This window comes from Thermobia domestica, chromosome 4 (genome assembly GCF_964235325.1).
Source record: "Thermobia domestica chromosome 4, izTheDome1.hap1.1, whole genome shotgun sequence".
In the NCBI taxonomy this organism is placed as follows: Eukaryota; Metazoa; Arthropoda; class Insecta; order Zygentoma; family Lepismatidae; genus Thermobia; species Thermobia domestica.
Genome location: NC_137457.1, coordinates 302,215,999 through 302,236,921, shown reverse-complemented (window position 1 = coordinate 302,236,921; position 20,923 = coordinate 302,215,999). Strand labels below are relative to the sequence as shown.

Genomic DNA, 20,923 nt, shown 5'->3' with positions numbered 1-20,923 from the left:
ATCGTGAAAATTTTAGGGGGGCAGCCAAAATTTATGGGGGCTCTAGACCCCCCCTGGATACGGGCCTGAGTGACAGTAATTCCTCCGATTACTTTTAAAGACTTTACTTTGCTATCTGATTAAGATAATGTCATCTCCCTTGTTGACTACCTACTACACCGTATTCGTCCATGTTACGAAAATTAAAAAAAAAAAAAGTTAAAACTCACGTTACGCTTATTATTAAAATTTGTTTCACTCTTTCCTTTTTTTTTTTTTTTTTTGTAAGGTTAAACTTCATATATACCCATACACTTCACACTGTGGTGGTATTGTAACTTTTATTTGGGTGAAAAGAAAAAGTTTCCTCTTTCAAATCCCCAAAGAAAGAGTTCGTTGTCTCTTTTGTATATAATCTTTCGTTGTTGGTAGATTGCTATAATTATTGCGATGAAACCTTGACTCATGAATATCTCACGCTGTATCTTGTCTATCGGGGAGAAAGTTTTTTAAAGAAAGCAGTCATTACCATGTTTTTTTTTCCTTCCAGTCGCTGAGAGAAGATTATAAAAGCTACTATTACCAACCCATTGTGGCTATACTACATTAAGAAGAAATATTGAAGTAACGTTGTAAAATTGAACTTCAGAAAAGCTGTCCATGACTTTTCTGACCTGCACCGCGCACAATGTTTATTATTATTATTATTATTATTATTATTATTATTATTATTATTATTATTATTATTATTATTATTATTATTATTATTATTATTATTATTATTTTCAGCGATTACTTTCGGAAAACAAAGAAGGGTGTCTAAAACATCCTGAGAGAACCAGGGGCGGATCCAGGACCGACTTCTGGGGGGGCGGTGGGTTCTCATACTGCTACTTTTAAGGGCTCCAAACTTTGGTATTGGTTTTATTTATATATATAAAATAAGAAAATTCCCTCTTCTGGGGGGGAGACGATCGCTCCCCACTGGATCCGCCCCTGGAGAGAACCAGCCATTCAGTAATTGTGAATATAGTCTGTATGTGCTCATGTACAAAACATTTAATACTTCTAGGGACTATCGCATAACCTCGGGGTAAGGTTAATTCCCTAATTTATGCAACGTAGCCAGGGGCGTCATTTAGGGTGGGCAGGGAGGGGCATTTGACCTCCCTGAGTTTGAGATTTATATAGATTTTATCAATAGAATAGTAGTAAGTCAGTGAAAAACACGAAATTTTACTTATATGAAGGGGGCTTTCCCCCCCCCCTACCCAAGCCAAATCTGAAATGACGCTACTGAACGTAGCCCATAGGAAATAGCTAGAAGCTTTCGTCCGTCAGATTTATTTATTTATTTTTAATAATGTCCCGTGCTTATGCCTTCTAGGTTAAAGTAAACGGATGATTAGCATGTTACCTGCCAAGGGTGAATTTTGTTGTTCACTGGTAAAGTGCCAAACGTATTTACTTACATTGTTCTTGTTTAGTTTACCTAAGGCTAGATATTGAATTCGCGCACATGAAAGTTGGGATTCCGATCAGATCTACGTGTATATGACCAGGGTGTATATGTTGTTTTTAGGTATATGACCAGGGTTTTGGGTTTATGGACCAGGGGATGAATTATAGTTGAGCTGGCAACTCTGTTTGATAGTCATTTGTTTTTATTCACATGTGCAAGCTAATTTTGTGTGAGAAGCGTGGATGAATTTCTCTTGCGTTTAGTGCTAATAAGTAGTTTCATTGTGCAATGTAAAACAAAGAAATATGCATTCTTCCTTTGATCTCATTAGTAATAAGTAATAATCTCATTAGTAATTAGTAATCATTCTGAAAATTCAGTAAATGACGGGGACTTCACAACATTGGCATATTGTTAAAATATGTAAATTAGAATAAATAGACCCTATTGAATCCATTGTTAAACTTTTAACATGTCATTCAAAAAAAAAAAAAAATGTTCGATCAACCCTACAAATACAGCTGTTACTTTATATTCAGCGCCCCCTAGCGGCGTTAATCAGCAACAACTAACAACAAAACTTACAGTATAAATCTTTCCTATATTGTGTGTGATAGAAACTTTACAGTTCATTAACACTGGAAGCAGCACGTCACAATACAAGGACTCTTAACGAAACTCGACGAATTAGAAATTGTGGGCCCGATAGGACATTTTCTTCGACATTTTCTTCCAGTGTGTGCGATCTGACCCACATGGCAGCTAACGTGTTAATCAAGATAATTCTTGTTGGTATGGTTAAAAGAAGGAAATGAGACAACCCTGGGAAAACTCATGGATTAATATTGTCCACAGCAAAATTATATGATCTGGGATCGAACCAGGGAGGCCTAGCATCAATGATGAGAGGTCTACTACACCACAGAGTCACTGGGCACCCAAGGGCGCTGATAGTGACTGACTAACGAAACATATTATTATTTTTTCTTAATTTAACCCAGCGAAGCGGGTAATTGATGCTTGTCACTTATTAAAGCTAAGTTATCGCGAAAGTAAAATTTATCACGAAAACAAATATCAAGCATAGGTAAGTAAGTTGTTATGAATCCGTCATGAAATCCATTAAGAACAATACGGAAATAAATTAATAATAATAATAATAATAAAGATATTCCATCATTAAGTTGAACCAATTACATTTTATTTGTTTGAATTGTGTGATATAATCATAGTAAGATACTCTAGCCACTAGCGTGTTGACCCCATTTAAGGTGGATCACCACCCGGAAGTCAGTACATATTTCAGCTTGTTCTCTTAACTACTGCGCAATGAAACGTTACATATTTTAAATATTGTGCTATAAGATAAAGTTTCAGCTACAACACAAGACACTGATTCATTTGATTGTGTCTTCTGATATCGAAAAAGATAACAAATAAAAGAAAAATATTTGATTCGTTTTACAATGAGCACACAAGATGGCACTTAATGTTAGATCTTACAAGAAGTGCTCAATTTTATGAAATATTTATTTGAATATATAAAGTACTTTAAAGTAACGATCTTATTACAAAATAGATATATTGTTTGACCGTTTTTCGTGTTATGTTTCACATTTTATTTAAATATTAATTTACATTTAAGAAAATAGATTTTGAGAAGAAACTTGCGCAGAACGCCATAATCCGTTGTTGCCAAATTTGTACGTTTAATTCCTGGATTCTTGCGTTGCAGTTCTAGAAGCGGAACTTAGCTGTGAATTGCAGTAAGGATCGAAAACTAATTTCTCCAGTTAGTATCCAAGCAGAATTCCATGATTACTTCCTTTATTATCTGGCACCAGTAAACACACGACAATACCTGGCAACGCCGCACTATTCAAGCAGTTTTTATCATAGCACCGAGAACACCTAGTGATCCACCTTAAGTATCTATGTATACAGGGTGTTGCAAAAATGTGTCAGAATATTTTGGGAACATATTCCTTACATCAAAATAAGAAAAAAAGTTCATATGAGTCTGTGCTCAAAAGTGGATAGTTTAGGAGTTATAGGATGCCGAAAACGTGAAACGAGTGAACTTTAAAAAGTCATAGCTCCACTACTATGGAACCTATCGTAGTCGGGTCAAGATATCACTGAGGAACTGGTATGTGAACTACCCAAATATCCATCTTTAAGAATGTTCCAGTACTTGCACACTAATTTTTAGAGAGGTAGATGGAGAGTGATCAAGTACTCCCAAACAGCCTCTCTAAAATGATTGTAGAAGTCAGCGTTTCCCAACCTTTTTCAACTTACGGCACACTACGGGTGTTACTTGGATTTATATTTGTAAATATAAAACACAGCGGTATTTTTCTGTGATTATTGATCTCCTTCTTATAGAGAAGAAAGCTCTATCACTGTTTTTTCCCCCGTGGTAAATCATTATGCTTATTTTTCATTCTAATTTAAAAATAGAAAACAATTGCAATGAAATATTAGACTCAGATTTTTAAAAATACGCTTTCTTTTTAAAAATTGTATCCAACCTTTTACCAAGAAGGAATATCACTAAATAACGAACGAACAAACAAATCTCTTTTACTTTTAAAACACAAATGTAGGTAATTTGTCGAAAGGATTGAATGATATTTAAAATTTTCAAGTTACGAAATAGTCTGCAATAATAAAGAAGCAATAATGGTCATAAGAATGATAACCATTTTTTTCAACATCAGAAATGTACAGAACAGTCACCTGGTATAAAACTTAAAATTGTAGATTCATAGTAATGTGAAATACAAATATACATTTTTCCCTGCCTTTTGCATTTTGATTGCTATAAAATTAATAATATGTTTTGATTCCTCGCGGCACACCGGCGGCTCATTTATGGCACACCGGTTGGGAAACGCTGGTATAAGTACTGGAGATTCTGAAAGATGGATATTTGGAAAGTTCACATACTAGTTTCTCAGTGGTGTCTTGACCCGACCACGATCAATTTTATAGTAGTGGAACTATGGACCTTTTAAAGTTCATTTTTTTACGTTTTCGGCACAACATAACTATGACACTATGCACTTCCGTCCACAGGTCCATATGAACTTTTTTTTTTTTGTATTTTGACGTGAAGAACCTATTCCCAAAACGTATTTTTTTTGTAACACCCTGTAGTTTTACCCTGTAGTAACACCCTGTATTACTAGTAGCATATATAAATTTACTTTGAGAAAAAGTCCGAGTGATTCGCCAGGTTTCATAGTCACTCATGATTTTCTTCAATCTTTACTATGATTTTAAATTTATTATGATGCAAAATAATTATTAAGAACATTACATAATGGATATAGGTGACTAGGACCTAGGTCTGTACCTGCAGATATGAAACCGCAATTGAAGTTCTGAAAGAAAAGAAGAGATAGATCGTTGCATATGCAGAAGGTTAGATGGTCTAAAGACCTTCGTGGGCATAATTACTATGGCAAGCGTTTAGTTAATTCCGGGAGAAACCTTCAGTCAAGGCTTCCGACAGTAATTATGTTTTTGTTCATCACGAGAGAGAAAAAAGGAAAGAAACAAAATTTACAGAATAAAATAAATAATAAGTTATAATTGTTTTTCTCACGTTTGATGCAGAAAATAAGATAAACGTAAAACATTGTAATTTATTTCAATTATGTGTTTATAAGAAATTTGAAGTAATAGTTATGCGACGAAACGTAACAAAGAGCAGAAATTTACGCAAATTCATTCCTTTGATGTTCATACAGCGTACCTAGATACTATGTGCATGCATTATTTTTAATTTTAATTAATAATATTCCCAATTGCCTGCTAAGTTCATTCAGTCTTTCATATACAGATGATCTAAAATTCGGAAGATGTATTAGTAATGACAACGACTCGGCATCTTTGCAAAACGATATAAATACAGTTTCCAAATGGTGTTAACTCGCGAAATTAAACTACAGCTAATTTTAGTGTTTTTCTGTAATATCTTCAAAACAAATAAAAATATTCGAAAAGCAGAGACGTAGACAATACTATTTTGCATGTGGTGCGTGCATTTACCACAATTCACTTATCTGCTTTTAGTATGACGCTATTTACAGAACCCGTAAAAAATGCTAATTCTACCTACAGTTTCAAATTGAAAGCATATAGATGAGTTGTGATAACGGTATCACATGCAAAATATTACTGTCTAGTTCACTACGTTTCTGCTTTTCGAATATTTTTATTTGTTTTGAAGATATTACAGAAAAAAACTCTAAAATTAGCGGTAGTTTAATTTCGTTGTAGTGAAGACCCTTAATGTAAATAAATGTTTTATAATATACTCGCGTCAGAACACATCCCTAAAATATAATTATTTCATTAGCAACGTCAATATTAAAAGGATCGAAGGTGGTGATGATGGTGAGTTGGTGATGAGATGGACGATAATAGTGAAATAAGGAAAGTTGGACGAAACGGGAGAACCCCGAGAAAACTTTACAACACTAACTTGCCGGGAGCTGGGATCGAACTAAAAGCCCCACACAAAAGATATTACCGCTTTACCGTGCAACCGTGGCCACATTTCCAGCGGTGGTTCTAGTGTTGACAATGGCTCAAGCGGATCGGCTGACGGCTCAGTCACCACCGAGCCGAACCAAAAAGTGAGCCGAGCCAACAGCTCACCCAACCGACCCGAGTCGAACTGAGCCGGTGGCCGAGCTGAGTCGAGTCGAGTCGAACTGACCGGATGGATCATCGCTACCGAGCTGGCTCGAGCTATTGGTTCAGTTAAACCGAGCCAAGCCGGTTGACATCACTAGGTGGTTCTTGAGGGAGGTCACATTGGTAAAAATAAATAAATAAATAAACCTTTATCGCGACAAATTAAGGGAAGGAAACTTATTAACTAAGCTCTAATTGTTGTAAGACATTAAGTAAACATTCTTCCCTTACCATGCAGCGATAAAAATTTCTTCTCAAGAGATGTAATTGAATATTTCTATATTTCTCTACTAATTTCTTCATCTTTGTGCAGTGGCAAATCTAGAAGCTAAAAACTGGGTGGGTCAAGACTATGATAGTATATTATGAGTTTACTTTTATAAACTTTCAGAAATATATAAATAATAGCTTCAATTAATTTTATCACTCAAAGAACTGGGGGGCCTAGGCCCCACCTTCCCCGGGCTAGACCTGCCACTGTCTCTGTGTAAGAATTATCTGCTGTAATATCAGTCTTCTTCAATCTCACTCCATCTTTCTTCTACCGCGACCCTTATCTAATCCTTTAGGTTTCCAACCTTTTTTACTTGGCGCCCCCTTTGTGAACCCTCCATACTTCACGCCCCCTCCCCTGGCTGCTCGTTGGTCTGATCTCTTGCTATTTGAATTCTCAAGTCTTCAATAATAATAATAATAATAATAATAATAATATCTCACCAATATATATTTATTTCCAGCAAAAATTTTGCATACCGCTGTAGTGCAATATGATTTTCTACTAGCTTTGTTTTTATTAGAACCGCAGCTTTTACTCAACGGTTGTTCGCAGGATATTATTAATTTAACGCTTCTTTGTCACAGCATTCGCATCTGCAATGGTTCGGAGCGGCAAATTTTCTTTGACCGCTGTTGTTTTTCATATTCCAGCTCTGGAAATTATAAAATTATGGAAATTTGGCGGGAAACATTGATTTACAGGGGATGCCAAATTCTACTGGCCCGGAGCGGGCGGCAAAAAGTTAAATATATTCTGAGCAGAATACTTATTATGATAGGTCTACATACTTCACCTGTTTCTTTGATCTTTGGTAAACACTAACTTAACGTAATGTTGCTAAGTCTCACAAGTTCCAAAGCAAATTAGTAATGATGAATTAGAGAATGAAAACCAAGACTTGTTACTGCAGCAGAGTTGTCAACCTCAGAGAACAAAATTATCGATTTTCGTCGTTAAAATTATCGTATATTACAAAAAAATTATCGTATATTCGTTATACACATGATAATTGTAGAAACAAGTATAATACTAGTAATAATAGCAATAATATATAATAAACTTATCTAGTAATTGTTAACATGTCGAAAATTTCATGGGTTACTGCTCCTAAGTTATTTATGCAGTTTTATCTACTTTTAATGTTAGGCTTATTTTTTAGACCTAACAACGCCTAAACTTTATCCCATATAAATAACATGTACCAAATAATTTTAACACCAATTAACAAATACCAGAGTGCACTTTAATACCTCCCACATGAACTGAGACAAATTACAATGCATATATAAATTTTAAATATAAGAACCAATACTTATTATAATGCTGCAAAATCTATCAAAAACACAATACAATATAGAATAGTCTATATAATTCTTTTTCTTCTTTTAACAATAAAAATTTATATTGTCATGAGCTGGCACCTATTACTACAATATATTCCAACAGTAATATTTAGTTTCGAACTTCACAGTCCTCACCATTTTTTTTTTTTTTTTTAAATCAGGAGTGTCATTTCAGATTTTACTTGGGGAGGAGGGCAAGACCCTTGATATAAGTAAAATTTCACGTTTTTCACTAATTTACTACTATTTCATTGATAAAATCTATATAAATCTCAAACTCAGAGGGGGCAGTTGCCCCTTCCTGCCCCCTTAAATGACGCCCCTGTTTTTTTAAATCATTTTTAACATTACTCTGAACAATAACAACATTTCCACCCCCTCGTAAACGTAACTGAATTTAAAGAATGTATGCAGGATTGCTATTTTCAAATTCGCAAGCCATTATTGATTTATTTTAGCGGGAATGACTGTTAGAAACATCAGTGTGTGGGTGGGTGTGTTTTATAGTTATTTAATGCACTTCTACAATTTATTTGCACATTCAAGAACTGAAAAAAAAAATTTAAAAAAAATAAACTGTGCGTTCTAAAATTATCGTACATTTACCTATTATCTCAACGGTATTATCGTATATCGCATAAAGGCTTAAATTATTGTATATCACGATAAATCATCGTTTTGTTTTGCTTGATTTTAGCGTCCCTTTCAGCAGTGAGGCTATATGAGACGTGGACCTACATCCAGGGCCGGACCTAGGCAATTTACCTTCCCGTGCAATGGCATGATTTGCCGTCCCCTTTCTCCGGAAAGTACAGATCTTTAAAAAAAAACGAATTTAAGTATGCTACCAATTCATCAACGACGAATGGGAGGGAAAGTGCACTCGCACTCAGAAAGGCCTAAACACAATAAATATAATCTCGTGTCTTGATTTTTCTTTAAATAATAATCTATTATGTTAGTGAAAGATAAAGCAAACATACCTGATGAGGAAAGATAGTAATCCTTTTTATAGAATTTAATATCAAGCTTCAATCTCTATATATCAGTTTACAATCCCAGTGCAACTAGCTCTTTCCTTGATTTTCCTTCTACATCTTTTAACAAATTAAGAAAAAAAAACTTGTTTCCATCTTCAATGATAAGGAAGTTGTTTGTGACAAAACAAGACTAGTTTTTATATCAAAGCTGTGATAGGCCTAACTAACTAAATGAAACAGGTGTTCGTTACTGTTCGAGAATTGAGTACTTGTGTTTGAAAACAATCAAGCAATTCAGACCATTTGCTTTAGCTCTGTCTATGTGACCTTAAACTAATACGACCCAAACATGATTTATGAATGTAGTATTCAAATAGATCAGCTTAGTAAATTTAACTAGCATCATCATAAAGTCAATTTCCAACAATAAATATTTATTTTAAGTAATATAGTTATGACAGATTTTGCCGCACCTCGAAATGCACGTGTTGCACATACGATAGAAGGTCCTGCTTACAGTTTAACGTAGAATCCTAACTAGTGCTGTCGAATTTTTGACATTTGCGGTTTTCGGTTTTTGAGAAAACCGGTTTTCTGAAAACCGAAAACCGCAAATGCGGTTTTGAAAACCGACATTTCGGTTTTATGAAATTTCATTTTTTCAAAAACCGATTTCGACAGCACTAATACTAACCACATGAACTGCTGCCAGGAATCGAACTCGGGACTCCCACGCCTCAAGTGCATACGCTAACCGCTTAGCCACGAGGGAGCTCACACGATAAATTATCGTATGGTTGGCAAGCCTGTATAAAGCTGCAGTCTCTTCAGTTGTGATAGTGACGCAGTCAGGACAGGTTATGGCCAAGGTGATTGTAGCCAAACCTGTAATTTTCGTTCCTACTTTAAAAACTGACTGACCACTTGTTGTTACGTGAATACATTTTTATGAGGATACACGCATACCAAATATACACACTTTCTTTTCACGTGATTTTCACATTGCAGAATACACGCCATTTTTTTCTAAAGTCTCTTTTTAAATTCTTAACTAACTACAGTGTTTTGTTACAATAGTTAAAAATTGATTAAAACTTAAATCACGTAATATGGCAGTTATATAATGAACCGGGTTTGTTTTGGTATAATTTACATTCCTAAATTGTGGGTAACTTCTTTTTTCAGGGCGGGGTATATTTTTTTCTTTTTGTTTTATTTGTAACATTTTTCTAAAGGTCAACAAGTGTTTGTCTCAGTGTTTTTCACCAATTCTCTCTGACCTTTAAATACGTAATTCTTCTTCTTGTTGTTGTGTTATTAGTTTTGAATTCTTATTGACATGTCCTATCCAATATGTTATGTGTTGCGTATATAATGTGTTTTCCCGTATCTAAGACAAAGAAAAAAATGTGTCTTCGTTAAATTTTAGGAATTCCAAAGAAAGGTTATATATGACATTTCAACTGGTCTGGTTAGCTCCAGCCATTCGTTGGATTTAGTTCAATTCATTATATTATTATTATTAGGAGCAAGCAAGTAGAACTTATAAGTTTGTAATATCAGTATGCCAGTTCGTTCGTTCGAACTTACGTACGTACGTTACTTCACACAAGATAACTCTTGAACGAAAGAGAATGTTTGAATTGTTTCTCTCTCTCTCTCTCTCTCTCTCTCTCTCTCTCTCACTGTCTACACGTCCGTATCCACGGGGTTAGGGGTCGCCCCCTCTAAATTTTTTACTGCCTCCCCCCAAAAATTTCACGGTAGGCTTGTAAATGAACTCTAATATGGTTGGATCGCCCCCGTTAACTAATATCGGGTCCCCTTACATTCTTGGGCTGGCTACGGGCCTTTTTTTGTACAATAGATAGCTAAAGCAACTATCTATAGTTTTACATTACATCACGCTTTCTCAATCTATTTCATATCAAGACACCCTCCCCTTCCCTTTGGTCATATCCTCTTCCCAGCGACCTCCATAAGACTTGTAATGAAATTATAGCCTATTATTGCTGCTCTTCGCTTGTGAAGCCTAGCGAAATCACATAAGGCTCAGGTTTCACACTAGCCCTCATTTTGTGAAGCCTAGTGAAATCACACTAGGCTCAGGTTTCACACTAGCCCTCATTTTGCGAAGCCTAGTGAAATCACACCAGGCTCAGGTTTTACACTAGGCCTCGTTTGGTGAAAACTAGTGAAGTCACACCAGACTTGGGTTTTACACTAGGCCTCATTTTGTAAAGCCTTGTGAAATCACACTAGGCTCAGATTTCACACCAGCCCTCAGTTTGTGAAGCTTAGTGAAATCACACTAGGCTCAGGTTTCACACTAGCCGTCATTTTGTGAAGCCTACTGAAATCACACCAGGCTCAGGTTTTACACTAGGCCTCATTTGGTGAAAACTAGTGAAGTCACACCAGACTTAGGTTTTACACTAGGCCTCATTTGGTGAAGCCTTGTGAAATCACACTAGGCTCAGATTTCACACCAGCCCTCAGTTTGTGAAGCTTAGTGAAATCACACTAGGCTCAGGTTTCACACTAGCCGTCATTTTGTGAAGCCTACTGAAATCACACCAGGCTCAGGTTTTACACTAGGCCTCATTTGGTGAAAACTAGTGAAGTCACACCAGACTTAGGTTTTACACTAGGCCTCATTTGGTGAAGCCTTGTGAAATCACACTAGGCTCAGATTTCACACCAGCCCTCAGTTTGTGAAGCTTAGTGAAATCACACTAGGCTCAGGTTTCACACTAGCCGTCATTTTGTGAAGCCTAGTGAAATCACACAAGGCTTTTGTTTTACACTAGCCCTTATTTTAAATTGTATTTCAACGTACAATGTTTGCTGTGTTTGTAGTTTTCTTTTGTATTTTAAAGGGCTGCGGTGGCTCAGTGCATATGGTGTTCATCTCTGGTGTGTAGGGTTCCTGCTTCAATCCCAAGTTTGCGCCAAGTGGGGTTTATGGTGGACAAACACCGCGTGCGTAGGTTTTTTCTGGTTTCTCCCGTTTCCTTCTACTTTCTTCATTCCACCATTTCATTCATTTCTCATTATCACCGTTTTCTTTAGCGTACACAGCATAATCGTAGGACGTAAAACTTAAAGGTTTCATTTTATTTCTTGTATTTCAATGTACAGTTTTTTGACGGTTTCATTCCAATTGATTTTAAATGATTGTTTGTTTAAAATTTTGTTTAATATTATTTCCTGTATTTAACAATAGTATGGAAATAAAAGTATATCTATCACAATAAGAAATTTAAAATAGTTTTTTAAAGAAAAATTCGCTGCTACAACTTAATTACGTTCATGTTTTTCACCTCCTTCTGCTATCCTTTGTATTTCTCTGACAGGTTGAAAAACCCTATATTACTCTATTGTGCAATTAAGTAAAACAGATCCTAGATTTATTTATCTGTACATAGTTCTGTGGATTACCATCTTGTATGACCTTAACTCGTCACCTATGAGCAAAGGTGCTCGAACTCATGAGGTCGGTGCTCATGAGTTCGTAACTCACAGTCACTCGGCCTCACCCCAACGAAGTGAACGTGAGGTTGAGTGAGCGGAGTTCTAAATCGTGATGTGAGTGTGAGGTCGGAATGATGTTGTGAGCGTGAGTTTCAATGAGGTTTGTCTAAAGTGGTCACCTTTTACGTATGAGGGATGATATCCCTCGGCCAGCACATTATCTGCGGAAGGGGTAGATCTTAGATATATAATGCAAAGTGATTATAACCTATCCTAGATCGAAACTCTTAACCCTTACTAACAGTATCTACTACTTACTGTTAAACTCCGAAAAAAAGAAAAGCGAAATTCAGCGTACTTTCACACTGGCCTTTCTTCCAAGATTTTTTTTTCTGGAGGGACAAAATCAAAATGTGATGTGGCTACACTGAGTCACTATTTTGGTATATTAGCAATAGCAATTTAAAGTTTCTTAACTCCGGAGGAGGGCGCAGATGACTAACTCCCCCGGAAAGTATGTCTGGAAAGAACACGTATACTTATATATTCCCCTTTCAGAGATAAAATAAAATCATGTCGTTATTTTTCCGAGGTCAATAACAGAACTATCCTGTTAAACGAAGAACGTTACAAATTTCAATTCTTGAGAAAATAATAAAACTCACGTCATGCTATATGAAATTTTCGTTTATGATACCTTATCAGTGCAGTGCTGTGATGTGATAAGGCTTCCTTACGCTTTGAACTGAGTGAAGTGATTCAGAGAGAATCCATGTAATACAACAGTCACGTTCAAAATAAAATTCAACCGGTGCTTATGCTTAGCTGGTAGATATTAAAGAAAAAAAGATTTCGAAAGCTTTTACAGTACATGGTGATCCAAAAGTCCAGTTACACTCCCGATCTACATATGTATTTTACATTGATGCAAAGTTATGGATAGCGATGCGCACGAGACAAGATTTGTGGCTGCCTCGTCTCGAAAATGTGTTGTAAAAGTGATGTCTCGACTCGAAAAATGTATATTTTTCTATTGGAAGAGCCGTGTCTCAACTCGCATTTTGTCAGGAAAATCCTGTCTCGACTCGTCTCGTGCGCATCCCTAGTTATGGATCAGAAAAAGCGAAATGTGATAAAGAAAGAAATAGTAGTGTCTTTGTAGACATCATCATTTTCGTAACAAAATTTATGTATCTTAAGGCACGGTCTGAATTCTACTCAAGATTGCGCAAGTGAACGTGGAAAATGTGTGCCGAGAAACTTCATCCAGTTCGTTGGCTGGTTACGCGTACTAGCAATCTACTGTTTGATGTAATCCCACAATGCATTGTCACATGACGATAAATCGGGTCTTCGAGATCAATCCAGAGGTACCAGTAACTGAAAACCCACATCCCGTTCATCTGTTAGAGCTCACTCGTAGCGAAGTGGTTAGCGTCCGCGCCTTCGGCGTGGAAGACTCGGCTTCGATTCCTGGCGGGAGCTCATGTGGTTCGAATCCAACTTTAAAACTTTAGGTCCATGTCCCATATTGGCTTGCTGCTGAATAGGACACTAAACACAAAATCAGATCAAATCAAATAATGTCAGGAAACCCCATCTGTCAGATATTCTAGCACGTCAACCGAGTTATGGGCTGATTGATGCAACATATTGCTGAAACCAAACCCGATCGATAAGCCTTTTGACTTACAGTTAAGGGATAAAGCAGTCCTGCAACATGGTGCAATAACCTTCACTGTTGTAGTACAGTGTGTCTCGTCCTGTACCTAGATGGATATAACGGGACTTGTGGATCACCCTGTACATTGTTTTTATAACAAAATTTAAAGTATATCTTTTTCTGTAAACTGTAAGTGTATATGTATCTGTCATCAAATTGTTCGCATAGGAAGAAGCCACGTCACAGATAGTCTTTAAAATATCTAATCGCATACTAATGGGAGGGCGATTAAGAAACTTGAAAGTTTATTCTAGGATTCTAAGAACCCCTTGTATATATGCAAACCCGTATTACATCTGTGTTGTGCTGGCTTACATAACAGCAATAAAATAAATACCGAGGCAATGAAATGGTTGTGGACAAATTCTTTAAAGACATTCTTCATCCTCAGTCTTTTTGTCCAAGAGCTGAATTAAGACCCGGCAAGGATTGGTTATAACTTGTAATAAATATTACATTACCATATAGAAAATTCAATGGTAAAACTAAAATGGCGAAAATTTATCGTTAGAACTGCAAGGATAATTATTTTAAGTGGGAATCACTTTTATTTGTAAAATGTTCTAATGAACCACCCTGCTCTGGTTTTCTTCAAAAGAATGTGCTTTTTGATCTTATGGGGGTTTAGTGTACAAGGGGATCAAGTGCACTTTCGATCATTTTTTAAAACATAATTCATCTTTTTAAAATCTCTATCTCAAGCTTCTTTCAGGGATTAAAAGATCCATCCCTAGATATTGTAAATACAGTAGAGTACCGATAATATGGGCCTGACTAACCTCTGATAATCGGAACTCGGATAACACAGACTTGCTCAAACTGAAGGGCAATACTGTACGTGCAGTAATAAAGGCGTAAAGTACGGTATAATAAATAAACATATCTATATTAATTGCTGTTCAGCACGTTCAACTGTTCTTGAGAACTGAAACAATAAAATACAGAGACCTCCCTCGTGGGTAAGCGATTAGCGTAAGTCTGTGGCTATTTGAGAATGCGTTTTCAAAGCGTTATTCCCTAGAGCGAACGCGACCAAGGTGGCCATTTGGTAACTTTACTTTTGCCAGAGTTATAAATCATACTGTGAGCCAGACAGGGTTACCAGGTCTTTCTTGCCAAGTCTAGGTCTATAATAGCATAGTTCCAGTACTCTACACAAAGCATCTTCAAAGCAGCTGTTTCTTGCTAAAAATCCCCTTGCCTGGCAAACATCTTTACTTCCCCCCCTTCTTTTGACATCTTTTAAACAGCAGGCGACCTATTATTCCGAAACCCACAAAATACGCTCGAGCTGACGTTTTCTCCGCGTTTTTATTGCTTTCGCGTATGCGATTAGCCATCCACATTTAAATATATGATCAGCGTATTCCAAGCGTACGGATGAGCAGTAAAAACGCGTTGCAATCGCTTCATATAGCCGCCCTGTAAGGGTCTTGGGCCTGGGAGATCTGGGCTCGATTCTTGGGCAGGAGTTCACGTGATTCAGATCGCGCATTAAGTTATAGGTCCACGTCACAAATAGACTCGCTGCTGAAAAGGAGCCACGCTAAGCTGAAAATCAAGTCAAATCAATAATTATATTAAGTACAGTAGTGAGTGTGCAAGAAAATCCAATGTATGTTGACATGTGTTTCGAAGAACCGAACCCCTTTACAAAAATCCAGAGAGGGCAATTGTCCCATCTTGACCCCCGCTGCGGGAGATCATATCAATGAATGGTTTATTCATTATCAACACAAATCGTCAAAATTTGGCAAACATGAGGTGTAAGGGAGTTGGTCAGGCTTTTAAAATACTAGTTGTTGAGTCTTAACTTTTCGGTCCGCTGCACGTTATAAAGTTAAAATTGTTCTTAATTAAAAGCTCTAATTGTTTTCATTTATTATTTTTATTTATTTATTTACTAGCAGCGTTCACCCCGCTTCGCTGCGGTCACCCCGGAACGCAATAAACTTTGTTACTTAGATAATTTTTACTTTTTCGCTTTCAAGTGATATGATAAAAACCATAGAAGATTGCACTAATGTTAACATTATATCGCCTGTCATTTATGTTAACCCGCCCCGCTTCGCTGCGGTCACCCCAACCCGCCCCGCTTCGCTGCGGTCATCCCGGAACGCAATAAACTTTGTTACTTAGATAATTTTTACTTTTTCGCTTTCAAGTGATTTATAGCGCCTGTCATTTATGTTAACCCGCCGAGTCACAGGGTCATGCGGGTTGCATATAAGTACGTTTATTTTTATATGATGAACTAATAACAAAGGATTTGTACGTATGGACACCTGAATGGTCAATTATCTCAAGACACTGGTAATTGAAAATTAAAGTGATATGATAAAAACCATCTAGGGTCCAAATCCTAACAACCCCCCAAAAATGAAAGAAATCGGTTCAACCGTATTAGCGTGATGAGCGGACAAAGGATTTTTTCTACGTATGAACACCTGATTGGTCAATTATCTCAAGACACTGCTAATTGAAAATTAAAGTGATATGATAAAAACCATCTAGGGTCCAAATCCTAACAACCCCCCAAAAATGAAAGAAATCGGTTCAGCCGTATTAGCGTGATGAGCGGACAAAGGATTTTGTGCGTTCTCTTTTATATATATAGACTAGCAGCGTTCACCCCGCTTCGCTGCGGTCACCCCGGAACGCAATAAACTTTGTTACTTAGATAATTTTTACTTTTTCGCTTTCAAATTGCATCGCCTGTCATTTATGTTAACCCGCCGAGTCACGTGGTCATGCGGGTTGCATATACATACGTTTATTTTTACCTATGATGAACTATGGAGACTTGAATGGTCCATTATCTCAAGACACTGGTAATTAAAAATTAAAGTGATATGATAAAAACCATCTAGGGTCCAAATCCTAACAACCCCCCAAAAATGAAAGAAATCGGTTCAGCCGTATTAGTGTGATGAGTTCACAAAGGATTTGTACGTTCTCTTTTATATATATAGATTTCAGTTTGCCCACCAACCACCCTAAACTCCATGCCATACATTTTAATGCAATCCTTCAAGAAGTGCTTATACACAACAGTTCCATAGGTAGCGACTCAGACAGGCAAATGATAGTGGACGTAGCGACATCTATGAATCAGGCAAGCAAATAATAGCGCTCGTAGTGACATCTATTAACTCATGACATCTACGAACACAGGCAGGCAAATGATAGTACACGTCGTAGCGACATCTATTAACTCAGGGAAGCAAATGATAGTGCTAATAGCAACATCCATTAACTGAGGCAGCTAAGTGATAGTGCTCTTAGGGACATCCATTAACTCAGGCAGACAAATGATAGTGCTCTTAGCGACACCCATTAACTGAGGCAGCCAAATGATAGTATTCTTAGCGACATCCATTAACTCAGACAGACAAATGATAGTGCTCTTAGCGACATCCATTAACTCAGGCAGGCAAATGATAGTGCTCAGAGGAACATCCAGTAACTCAGGCAGGCAAATGATAATGCACGTAATGACATCCATTAACTTAGTCAGGGAAATGATAATGCACGTAACGACACCTATTAACTCATGTAGCCAAATGATAGTGCAAGTAGCAACACCTATGAACTGAACCAGTCAAGTGATAGTGCACAGCTATTAACTCAGGCAGGAAAATGATAATGCACGTAATGGCATCCATTAACTCAGGCAGGCAAATGATAGTTCTCATAGCAACATCTATTAACTCATGCAGGCAAATGATAATGCACGTAGTCCTGTTTGTTAGTATAACTGTTTACTACTAGAAATTATAATGTGTGCTTACACGTTTCCTCTTTCTTATAAGGAACTCTCATTGTGCCCCTTGTCTTTCTACAGCCAGCATTACAACTCTATTAAGCAATGTTGTATAACATTCCAGGATAATTATTTCCCTTTTATGATTAGGATATGCATTTGTGTTAAAACTGCTACTTGCTGCCCTCCCTCCCAAGCATTGCTTGTAATCAAGGTCAAGTGAGAAACAGCGCAGCTACCGACTATTGGCCTGATTATGAACTACCAGCAATCAGAGTGTGACTAAGAGACTGAGGGGTCTTGCCCTTCATAATAAGGGTTAAGAATAGCTCGTTTAGAAGTTTATAATTACAACCCGTAACTCTTAAATGTTTTGCAATTTGCATATTATTGTTACTAACAGACTGATATATTTTATATTATAAAAAGAATAGAAAAACGTAATATTTCTTCGTTGATAGTTTAAATATTAAATATATATATAATGGATGCACACAAGTAGTAAATTTATATTTTATTTGTCTTACAGGTGCTGAAGAAACTGTGAAGCAAGTGAAGAAAATTGGGGGCCAGGGTTACAGCTACCAATGTGATTTGGGCAACAAAGATGATGTTTATGCAGTAGCAAAACGTGTCAAAGAGGAAGTTGGCAAGGTGGGTTTTGTGGTTTTACTTAAAAATTCAGGTCCCTTTCTCAGGGTTGTTAACAGTTTATGATGTTCAACTTTTTTTCAAAAAGTTGCATCCATCTTGTTATAATTTACTTTTAGTTAAATAGACTCATTAGCGTCTTGTAAATGTAATAAAACTGTTTGCAAAAGGATTCCGGGACGTCCCGATGTAGCCGCGATAGTCTCGGATTTACCTAATCTGTCTCTCCAACAATAGTTCGAAACTCAAGAATCCTGGGGTTTTCTACAAAACATAAGATAGTTTTAAAATACCGCTTTTACTAGAGCTATTCTATTTCAAGTGTGCCCTTGCTGGTGCTGCTGTCGATGTGTGTTTTCCCGTATCTCCCTCGAAAGAGGAAGGACAAGTTGCTGCGACCGAAATCTTTCAATTGTTGGATGCGGAAGCGTTGCCACAATGAATTATTTCACGGACTTCGCTGTGCTCTGTCTTGTTTGTCATTCTAAGTAGCCTACCATCTTCACTCGTCAAGACCAAATGGTTGAATGACAAATTGACAAGACAGCTGAGGTCATTTACTTCTTTTCCCTAAGCAAACAGAGGGTTTTCGCCGTCAGAGGGCGGTTGGGGTGGGGCCGAAGTACACCTATGTTTCGCATATTTTCCGAGGGCACACCTTAAATGGACGGCTCTAGTAATCGTTACTCAAATGATAGAAATAATATACCCTCTGTCACTTACTTCTTGTGCATATCGACCCATCATCACCTTGATAACTCGAAACTTGATAACTGGAATTTTTTACATTCCCTTGAATTCTCCATAATACTCAATGTTAAAATAACCTCTGTAAGTTGAATGTTTAAAAATTGCAACCACCATACGTCGAATTTTAAGGGTTTCATAGTAAATTTTAACACTCTTGCTGCCAAACTGGTTTTGCGTGACTGTCGCCGTGGGGCCAGGTGATTTTTTTTAAAAAACTTACTGTAATCAGAGTAGTGTAGTTTTTAATATATGTTGTTTTGTCTTATTGGTTCTCTATTGGCGTCTTTGTGGAAGTGTCCACCCATGGTACACGCGAGCCCAGAATGTAAATTTACATCCTGAGGTCACGTGTACCACCGGTGGACACTACATTTTTTGATATTTTTTCTCCTCTGTTTAATATAAAATAAAACTGCTTCCGCCTTATGCAGAGTCGTTCTGACGGGTGATTAGTGTCATACTAGAGTGCTCAACTAACATATGTTTCCTGCAGTAGTCAGGCTTTTAATATGACGCTAATCATACGTCAAAACAACTCTGCATAAGGCCCCTTATGTTTAATCATTATAATTGTATACGTTCTTTACTGCTTAGTCAAACATTCCCTGCGTAATGCACACTCAAGCAGGTTGTAGGGACATGAAGGGATATTTTCGTGGTTGTCTCAGGGACAGCATCGAAAACTGCCTGGCAACACTTTTGTTTACTTTCAGTGATCTCAATCATTCAGTTGCAACATTTCAACAATAGAAGGCGATAAAATAACCAATGTCTGGATCAGCATCCGAATAAAAAAAAAAAAGAAATTAAAAGAAAAAAAAACTTATAACACTAGAATTTTCACTTTCTGATTCCATCAGAACATCGGTTATTTTAAACCTCTACAAGTCGAGATTTATCTCTACAAGTCTAATTTCTCGTGATCTGACCTCGATAACTCGAAGCTATAAGCTCTATGCTTATACATAATTGTCACTTGTCATCGTTGCTAGGTTATACAGTAACTTTTAGTAATGAGGAACGCGGAACTTCAGTATCTCGAATTTTTTGTGATCACCTTGATAACTGGAATCTTGAATACTCGAAAAATTTGATAACTCGAATTTGCATTTATGGTTCCTTGAGCTTCGAGTTATAGATATCCAACTGTATTTAATTAGTTCTGACATTTCAGCTATAACCACGTACATAACTGTAAATATATTGAAAATTTTCACAGTGTCCGTTTTTTAAGTCTAGAAATATGGAAGACTTCTGTATACATAAATAATAATCAAACCTCACCAAAAGAACACAGAGAATCAGTGTCTCAAGAATATATGTCATCTGCGTCGTTCCCATGTATTAGAACCTGAAAGTAGTATGTTTATACATTTCAGTTTTGGATCTTAATCCTGGCTTCAGTATCAGATATAGGACCAGCACTATGCAGTTTGCTGTCCCGTGCAATTGCATCACTTGCCGCCCCCTTCCTCCAGAAAGAACAAATCTTAAAAGTCACGATTTTAAATATGCTACCTGATCATGAACAACCAAGGGGAGGGAAAGAGCACTCGCACTCAGAAAGGCCTAAACTACAAACTTGGAATACTTAATAATAATAATAATAATAATAATAATAATAATAATAATAATAATAATAATAATAATAATAATAATAGTTTCGCAAGATTAAACAAAACTATTATGCGAATGTTGATTTTTTGAAACAAAATCTTGAAGTCTATATTAACATCACGCAGTATTAGTCAGAAGAAGTCTTTTCATTGTTTGAATGTAATTTTTGTTAAAAATTAATATTTGAAATTTAA

At 36.7% G+C, this 20,923-nt stretch overlaps 1 protein-coding gene across 2 annotated transcripts in view; it reads left to right on the top strand.

Annotated features, from left to right (window-relative positions):
• LOC145684260 (short-chain dehydrogenase/reductase family 16C member 6-like) overlaps positions 1–20,923 on the top strand; it is a 206,170-nt gene that overhangs the window by 138,777 nt on the left and 46,470 nt on the right. For both annotated transcript variants that reach the window (XM_081756386.1, XM_081756387.1), the window contains exon 2: positions 18,241–18,365. In XM_081756386.1, the coding sequence (XP_081612512.1) occupies positions 18,241–18,365 (125 nt within the window). The remainder of the gene's footprint in view (positions 1–18,240; positions 18,366–20,923) is intronic.